Source organism: Heptranchias perlo, unplaced genomic scaffold, assembly GCF_035084215.1.
Source record: "Heptranchias perlo isolate sHepPer1 unplaced genomic scaffold, sHepPer1.hap1 HAP1_SCAFFOLD_517, whole genome shotgun sequence".
In the NCBI taxonomy this organism is placed as follows: Eukaryota; Metazoa; Chordata; class Chondrichthyes; order Hexanchiformes; family Hexanchidae; genus Heptranchias; species Heptranchias perlo.
In genome coordinates, this window is record NW_027139534.1 from 34,624 (window position 1) to 43,254 (window position 8,631).

At 59.5% G+C, this 8,631-nt stretch overlaps 1 protein-coding gene across 1 annotated transcript in view; it reads right to left on the bottom strand.

The window, feature by feature from the left end:
* Positions 1-7,951, bottom strand: part of prpf19 (pre-mRNA processing factor 19) — a 30,853-nt gene extending 22,902 nt beyond the window's left edge. Inside the window, exon 1 of the mRNA XM_067979821.1 lies at positions 7,854-7,951. Within this exon, the coding sequence (XP_067835922.1) occupies positions 7,854-7,872 (19 nt within the window). The 5' untranslated portion in view covers positions 7,873-7,951. The remainder of the gene's footprint in view (positions 1-7,853) is intronic.
* Positions 7,952-8,631: the final 680 nt, after the last annotated feature.

An 8,631-nucleotide genomic window follows, 5' to 3' on the forward strand; every position in this document is an offset into this window, starting at 1 on the left:
CTCTCTGATTCCCCCCTCTCCTTCTCCCCGGGTTTCTCTCTCTGATTCCCCCCTCTCCCTCTCCCCGGGTTTCTCTGATTCCCCCCCTCGCCCGGGTTTCTCTATCTGATGACCCCCTCTCCCTCTCCCCGGGTTTCTCTGATTCCCCCCTCTCCCTCTCCCCGGGTTTCTCTCTGATCCCCCCCTCTCCCTCTCCCAGGGTTTCTTTCTCTGATTTCCCCCCTCGCCCTCTCCCCGGGTTTCTCTCTCCGATTCCCCCCCTTTCCCCGGTTTTCTCTCTCTGTTTCCCCCCCTCTCCCCGGGTTGCTCTCTCCGATTCCCCCCTCTCCCTCTCACCGGGTTTCTCTCTCCGATTCCCCCCTCTCCCTCTCCCCGGGTTTCTTTCTCTGATTCCCCCCTCTCCCCGGGTTTCTCTCTCTGATTCCCCCCTCTCCCTCTCCCCAGGTTTCCCTCTCTGATTCCCCCCCTCTCCCTTTCCTCGGGTTTCTCTCTCTGATTCCCCCCTCTCCCTCTCCCCGGGTTTCTCTCTCCGATTCCCCCCTCTCCCTCTCCCCGGGTTTCTCTCTCTGATTCCCCCCTCTCCCTCTCCCCGGGTTTCTCTTTCTGACTCCCCCCTCTCCCTCTCCCCGGGTTTCTCTCTCTGATTCCCTCCTCTCCCTCTCCCCGGGTTTCTCTCTCTGATCCCCACATCTCCCTCTCCCCGGGTTTCTCTCTCCGATTCCACCCTCTTCCTCTCCCCGGGTTTCTCTCTCTGATTCCCCCCTCTCCCTCTCCCCAGGTTTCTCTCTCTGATTCCCCCCTCTCCCCGGGTTTCTCTCTCTGATTCCCCCACTCTCCCTCTCCTCGGGTTTCTCTCTCTGATTCCCCCACTCTCCCTCTCCTCGGGTTTCTCTCTCTGATTCCCCCCTCTCCCTCTCCCCGGGTTTCTCTCTCTGATTTCCCCCCTCTCCCCGGGTTTCTCTCTCTGATTCCCCCCTCTCCCCGGGTTTCTCTCTCTGATTCCCCCCTCTCCCCGGGTTTCTCTCTCTGATTCCCCCCTCTCCCCGGGTTTCTCTCTCTGATTCCCCCCTCTCCCTCTCCCCGGGTTTCTCTCTCTGATTCCCCCTTCTCCCCGGGTTTATCTCTCTGATTCCCCCACTCTCCCTCTCCTCGGGTTTCTCTCTCTGATTCCCCCCTCTCCCTCTCCCCGGGTTTCTCTCTCTGATTCCCCCCTCTCCCTCTCCCCGGGTTTCTCTCTCTGATTCCCCCCTCTCCCCGGGTTTCTCTCTCTGATTCCCCCCTCTCCCCGGGTTTCTCTCTCTGATTCCCCCCTCTCCCTCTCCCCAGGTTTCTCTCTCTGATTCCCCCCTCTCCCTCTGCCCGGGTTTCTCTCTCTGATTCCCCCACTCTCCCTCTCCTCGGGTTTCTCTCTCTGATTCCCCCCTCTCCCTCTCCCCGGGTTTCTCTCTCTGATTATCCCCTCTCCCCGGGTTTCTCTCTCTGATTCCCCCCTCTCCCTCTCCCCGGGTTTCTCTCTCTGATTATCCCCTCTCCCCGGGTTTCTCTCTCTGATTATCCCCTCTCCCCGGGTTTCTCCCTCTGATTCCCCCCTCTCCCTCTCCCCGGGTTTCTCTCTCTGATTCCCCCTTCTCCCCGGGTTTCTCTCTCTGATTCCCCCACTCTCCCTCTCTTCGGGTTACTCTCTGATTCCCCCCTCTCCCTCTGCCCGGGTTTCTCTCTCTGATTTCCCCACTCTCCCTCTCCTCGGGTTTCTCTCTCTGATTCCCCCCTCTCCCTCTCCCCGGGTTTCTCTCTCTGATTATCCCCTCTCCCCGGGTTTCTCTCTCTGATTCCCCCCTCTCCCCGGGTTTCTCTCTCTGATTCCCCCCTCTCCCTCTCCCCGGGTTTCTCTCTCTGATTCCCCCCTCTCATAGAGTCATAGAGTTATACAGCACGGATAGAGGCCCTTCGGCCCATCGTGTCCGCGCCGGCCATCAAGCCCAGTCTGCTCTAATCCCATATTCCAGCATTTGGTCCGTAGCCTTGTATGCTATGGCATTTCAAGTGCTCATCCAAATGCTTCTTGAATGTTGTGAGGGTTCCTGCCTCCACAACCCTCTCAGGCAGTGAGTTCCAGACTCCAACCACCCTCTGGGTGAAAAAGTTCTTTCTCAAATCCCCTCTAAACCTCCCGCCTTTTACCTTTAATCTATGTCCCCTTGTTATAGAATCCTCAACTAAGGGAAAAAGCTCCTTTCTGTGCCCCTCATAATTTTGTACACCTCAATCATGTCCCCCCTCAGCCTCCTCTGCTCCAAGGAAAACAAACCCAATCTTCCCAGTCTCTCTTCATAGCTGAAGCGCTCCAGCCCTGGTAACATCCTGGTGAATCTCCTCTGGTTTCACTCTCTGATTCCCCCCTCTCTCCGGGTTTCTCTCTCTGATTCCCCCCTCTCCCTCTCCCCGGGTTTCTCTCTCTGATTCCCCCCTCTCCCTCACCCCGGCTTTCTCTCTCTGATTCCCCCCTCTCCCTCTCCCCGGGTTTCTCTCTCTGATTCCCCCCTCTCCCTCTCCCCGGGTTTCACTCTCTGATTCCCCCCTCTCTCCGGGTTTCTCTCTCTGATTCCCCCCTCTCCGGGTTTCTCTCTCTGATTCCCCCCTCTCCCTCTCCCCGGGTTTCTCTCTCTGATTCCCCCCCTCTCCCTCTCCCCGGGTTTCTCTCTCTGATTCCCCCCCTCTCCCTCTCCCCGGGTTTCTCTCTCTGATTCCCCCCTCTCCCTCTGCCCGGGTTTCTCTCTCCGATTCCCCCCTCTCCCTCTGCCCGGGTTTCTCTCTCCGATTCCCCCCTCTCCCTCTCCCCGGGTTTCTCTCTCCGATTCCCCCCTCACCCACTCCCCGGGTTTCTCTCTCTGATTCCCCCACTCTCCCCTGGTTTCTCTCTCTGATTCCCCCCCTCTCCCTCTCCCCGGGTTTCTCTCTCCGATTCCCCCCTCTCCCAGGGTTTCTCTCTCTGATTCCCCCCTCTCCCTCTCCCCGGGTTTCTCTCTCTGATTCCCCCCTCTCCCTCTCCCCGGGTTTCTCTCTCTGATTCCCCCCTCTCCCAGGGTTTCCCTCTCTGATTCCCCCCTCTCCCTCTCCCCGGGTTTCTCTCTCTGATTCCCCCCCCTCTCCATCGGTTTCTCTCTCTGATTCCCCCCTCTCCCCGGGTTTCTCTCTCTAATTCCCCCCCTCTCCCCGGGTTTCTCCCTCTGATTCCCCCCTCTCCCTCTCCCCGGGTTTCTCTCTCTGATTCCCCCCTCTCCCTCTCCCCGGGTTTCACTCTCTGATTCGCCCCTCTCCCCGGGTTTATCTCTCTGATTCCCCCCTCTCCCTCTCCCCGGGTTTCTCTCTCTGATTCCCCCCCTCTCCCTCTCCCAGGGTTTCTCTCTCTGATTCCCCCCCTCTCCCTCTCCCCGGGTCTCTTTCTGATTCCCCCTCTCCCCGGGTTTCTCTCTGATTCCCCCCCTCTCCCTCTCCCCGGGTTTCTCTTTCTGACTCCCCCCTCTCCCTCTCCCCGGGTTTCTCTCTCTGAATCCCCCCTCTCCCCGGGTTTCTCTCTCTAATTCCCCCCTCTCCCTCTCCCCGGGTTTCTCTCTCTGATTCCCCCCTCTCCCTCTCCCCGGGTTTCTCCCTCTGATTCCCCCCTCTCCCTCTCCCCGGGTTTCTCTCTCTGATTCCACCCTCTTCCTCTCCCCGGGTTTCTCTCTCTGATTCCCCCCTCTCCCTCTCCCCAGGTTTCTCTCTCTGATTCCCCCCTCTCCCCGGGTTTCTCTCTCTGATTCCCCCACTCTCCCTCTCCTCGGGTTTCTCTCTCTGATTCCCCCACTCTCCCTCTCCTCGGGTTTCTCTCTCTGATTCCCCCCTCTCCCTCTCCCCGGGTTTCTCTCTCTGATTTCCCCCCTCTCCCCGGGTTTCTCTCTCTGATTCCCCCCTCTCCCCGGGTTTCTCTCTCTGATTCCCCCCTCTCCCCGGGTTTCTCTCTCTGATTCCCCCCTCTCCCCGGGTTTCTCTCTCTGATTCCCCCCTCTCCCTCTCCCCGGGTTTCTCTCTCTGATTCCCCCTTCTCCCCGGGTTTATCTCTCTGATTCCCCCACTCTCCCTCTCCTCGGGTTTCTCTCTCTGATTCCCCCCTCTCCCTCTCCCCGGGTTTCTCTCTCTGATTCCCCCCTCTCCCTCTCCCCGGGTTTCTCTCTCTGATTCCCCCCTCTCCCCGGGTTTCTCTCTCTGATTCCCCCCTCTCCCCGGGTTTCTCTCTCTGATTCCCCCCTCTCCCTCTCCCCAGGTTTCTCTCTCTGATTCCCCCCTCTCCCTCTGCCCGGGTTTCTCTCTCTGATTCCCCCACTCTCCCTCTCCTCGGGTTTCTCTCTCTGATTCCCCCCTCTCCCTCTCCCCGGGTTTCTCTCTCTGATTATCCCCTCTCCCCGGGTTTCTCTCTCTGATTCCCCCCTCTCCCTCTCCCCGGGTTTCTCTCTCTGATTATCCCCTCTCCCCGGGTTTCTCTCTCTGATTATCCCCTCTCCCCGGGTTTCTCCCTCTGATTCCCCCCTCTCCCTCTCCCCGGGTTTCTCTCTCTGATTCCCCCTTCTCCCCGGGTTTCTCTCTCTGATTCCCCCACTCTCCCTCTCTTCGGGTTACTCTCTGATTCCCCCCTCTCCCTCTGCCCGGGTTTCTCTCTCTGATTTCCCCACTCTCCCTCTCCTCGGGTTTCTCTCTCTGATTCCCCCCTCTCCCTCTCCCCGGGTTTCTCTCTCTGATTATCCCCTCTCCCCGGGTTTCTCTCTCTGATTCCCCCCTCTCCCCGGGTTTCTCTCTCTGATTCCCCCCTCTCCCTCTCCCCGGGTTTCTCTCTCTGATTCCCCCCTCTCATAGAGTCATAGAGTTATACAGCACGGATAGAGGCCCTTCGGCCCATCGTGTCCGCGCCGGCCATCAAGCCCTGTCTGCTCTAATCCCATATTCCAGCATTTGGTCCGTAGCCTTGTATGCTATGGCATTTCAAGTGCTCATCCAAATGCTTCTTGAATGTTGTGAGGGTTCCTGCCTCCACAACCCTCTCAGGCAGTGAGTTCCAGACTCCAACCACCCTCTGGGTGAAAAAGTTCTTTCTCAAATCCCCTCTAAACCTCCCGCCTTTTACCTTTAATCTATGTCCCCTTGTTATAGAATCCTCAACTAAGGGAAAAAGCTCCTTTCTGTGCCCCTCATAATTTTGTACACCTCAATCATGTCCCCCCTCAGCCTCCTCTGCTCCAAGGAAAACAAACCCAATCTTCCCAGTCTCTCTTCATAGCTGAAGCGCTCCAGCCCTGGTAACATCCTGGTGAATCTCCTCTGGTTTCACTCTCTGATTCCCCCCTCTCTCCGGGTTTCTCTCTCTGATTCCCCCCTCTCCCTCTCCCCGGGTTTCTCTCTCTGATTCCCCCCTCTCCCTCACCCCGGCTTTCTCTCTCTGATTCCCCCCTCTCCCTCTCCCCGGGTTTCTCTCTCTGATTCCCCCCTCTCCCTCTCCCCGGGTTTCACTCTCTGATTCCCCCCCTCTCTCCGGGTTTCTCTCTCTGATTCCCCCCTCTCCGGGTTTCTCTCTCTGATTCCCCCCTCTCCCTCTCCCCGGGTTTCTCTCTCTGATTCCCCCCCTCTCCCTCTCCCCGGGTTTCTCTCTCTGATTCCCCCCCTCTCCCTCTCCCCGGGTTTCTCTCTCTGATTCCCCCCTCTCCCTCTGCCCGGGTTTCTCTCTCCGATTCCCCCCTCTCCCTCTGCCCGGGTTTCTCTCTCCGATTCCCCCCTCTCCCTCTCCCCGGGTTTCTCTCTCCGATTCCCCCCTCACCCACTCCCCGGGTTTCTCTCTCTGATTCCCCCACTCTCCCCTGGTTTCTCTCTCTGATTCCCCCCCTCTCCCTCTCCCCGGGTTTCTCTCTCCGATTCCCCCCTCTCCCAGGGTTTCTCTCTCTGATTCCCCCCTCTCCCTCTCCCCGGGTTTCTCTCTCTGATTCCCCCCTCTCCCTCTCCCCGGGTTTCTCTCTCTGATTCCCCCCTCTCCCAGGGTTTCCCTCTCTGATTCCCCCCTCTCCCTCTCCCCGGGTTTCTCTCTCTGATTCCCCCCCCTCTCCATCGGTTTCTCTCTCTGATTCCCCCCTCTCCCCGGGTTTCTCTCTCTAATTCCCCCCTCTCCCCGGGTTTCTCCCTCTGATTCCCCCCTCTCCCTCTCCCCGGGTTTCTCTCTCTGATTCCCCCCTCTCCCTCTCCCCGGGTTTCACTCTCTGATTCGCCCCTCTCCCCGGGTTTATCTCTCTGATTCCCCCCTCTCCCTCTCCCCGGGTTTCTCTCTCTGATTCCCCCCCTCTCCCTCTCCCAGGGTTTCTCTCTCTGATTCCCCCCCTCTCCCTCTCCCCGGGTCTCTTTCTGATTCCCCCTCTCCCCGGGTTTCTCTCTGATTCCCCCCCTCTCCCTCTCCCCGGGTTTCTCTTTCTGACTCCCCCCTCTCCCTCTCCCCGGGTTTCTCTCTCTGAATCCCCCCTCTCCCCGGGTTTCTCTCTCTAATTCCCCCCTCTCCCTCTCCCCGGGTTTCTCTCTCTGATTCCCCCCTCTCCCTCTCCCCGGGTTTCTCCCTCTGATTCCCCCCTCTCCCTCTCCCCGGGTTTCTCTCTCTGATTCCCCCCTCTCCCTCTCCCCGGGTTTCTCCCTCTGATTCCCCCCTCTCCCTCTCCCCGGGTTTCTCTCTCTGATTCCCCCCTCTCCCTCTCCCCGGGTTTCACTCTCTGATTCCCCCCTCTCCCCGGGTTTCTCCCTCTGATTCCCCCCTCTCCCTCTCCCAGGGTTTCTCTCTCTGATTCCCCCCTCTCCCTCTCCCCGGGTTTCTCTCTCTGATTACCCCCTCTCCCTCTCCCCGGGTTTCTCCCTCTGATTCCCCCCCTCTCCCTCGGTTTCTCTCTCCGATTCCCCCCTCCTTCCCACCCTCATTCTCCTCCTCTCCCTCCCCTCATTCACTCCCTAACTCTCCCTCCCCTCATTCCCTCCTCCCTCCCCTCATTCCCTCCTCCCTCCCCTCATTCCCTCCTCACACACTCCCTCACTCCCCTTCCCTCCCCTTCCCTCCCTCCCTCCTCTTCCCTCCCTCACTCCCCTTCCCTCCCTCACTCCCCTTCCCTCCCTCCCTCTCCTTCCCTCCCTCCTTCCCCTTCCCTCCCTCCCTCCTCTTCCCTCCCTCACTCTCCTTCCCTCCCTCCCTCCTCTTCTCTCCCTCTCCTTCCCTCCCTCCCTCACTCCCCTTCCCTCCCTCCCTCCCCTTCCCTCCCTCCCCTTCCCTCCCTCCCTCCCCTTCCCTCCCTCCCCTTCCCTCCCTCCCCTTCCCTCCCTCCCTCCTCTTCCCTCCCTCACTCCCCTTCCCTCCCTCACTCTCCTTCCCTCCCTCACTCTCTTCCTCATTCCCCCCCTCGCTCCCCTCACTCACTCTGATTCACTCCCTCCCTCTCCTTACTCACTCCCCACTCCCTCTCCTCCCTCCTCACTCATTCTCTCCTCATTCCCCCCCTCACTCTCCTCCCTCCCTCATTCCCTCCCCCTCTCCCTCATTCCCTCCCCCATTCCCTCCCTCACTCTCCTCCCTCATTCCCTACCTACCCCTCTCCTCCCTCATTCCCTCCCCCTCTCCCTCATTCCCTCCCTCACTCTCCTCCCTCATTCCCTACCTACCCCTCTCCTCCCTCATTCCCTCCCCCTCTCCCTCATTCCCTCCCTCACTCTCCTCCCTCATTCCCTACCTACCCCTCTCCTACCTCATTCCCCCCTCACCCTCCTTCCTCCCTCCTCCCTCACTCCCTCCTTTTTTTCTCACTCACTCCAGCACAGCAGCGACATGGCGGCGGCTCCCCGGGCAACTGACGCAGCGACGTCAACCGTCGCCGCGCCGCCCGTGCGTGCCGCGTCATGCGGCGAGGGGGCGGGGCCGAGTTTGGGGAAGAGAGAAAGGGGCACGTGGTCCGAGAGTGCGTCACCCCAGGGAGGCTTAAAGGGACACGTGGTCCGAGAGAGGGTCACGTGGGTCACACAGGGAGGCTCAATGGGACACGTGGTTACACAGGGGGACACGTGGGTCTCCCAATGGGACACAATGGGACATGTGGGTCTCACAATGGGACATGTGGGTCTCACAATGGGACATGTGGGTCTCACAATGGGACACAATGGGACATGTGGGTCTCACAATGGGACATGTGGGTCTCACAATGGGACACAATGGGACATGTGGGTCTCACAATGGGACATGTGGGTCTCACAATGGGACACAATGGGACATGTGGGTCTCACAATGGGACATGTGGGTCTCACAATGGGACATGTGGGTCTCACAATGGGACACAATGGGACATGTGGGTCTCACAATGGGACATGTGGGTCTCACAATGGGACACAATGGGACATGTGGGTCTCACAATGGGACATGTGGGTCTCACAATGGGACACAATGGGACATGTGGGTCACACAATGGGACACAATGGGACATGTGGGTCACACAATGAGACACAATGGGACATGTGGGTCTCACAATGGGACACAATGGGACATGTGGGTCTCACAATGGGACACAATGGGACATGTGGGTCTCACAATGGGAC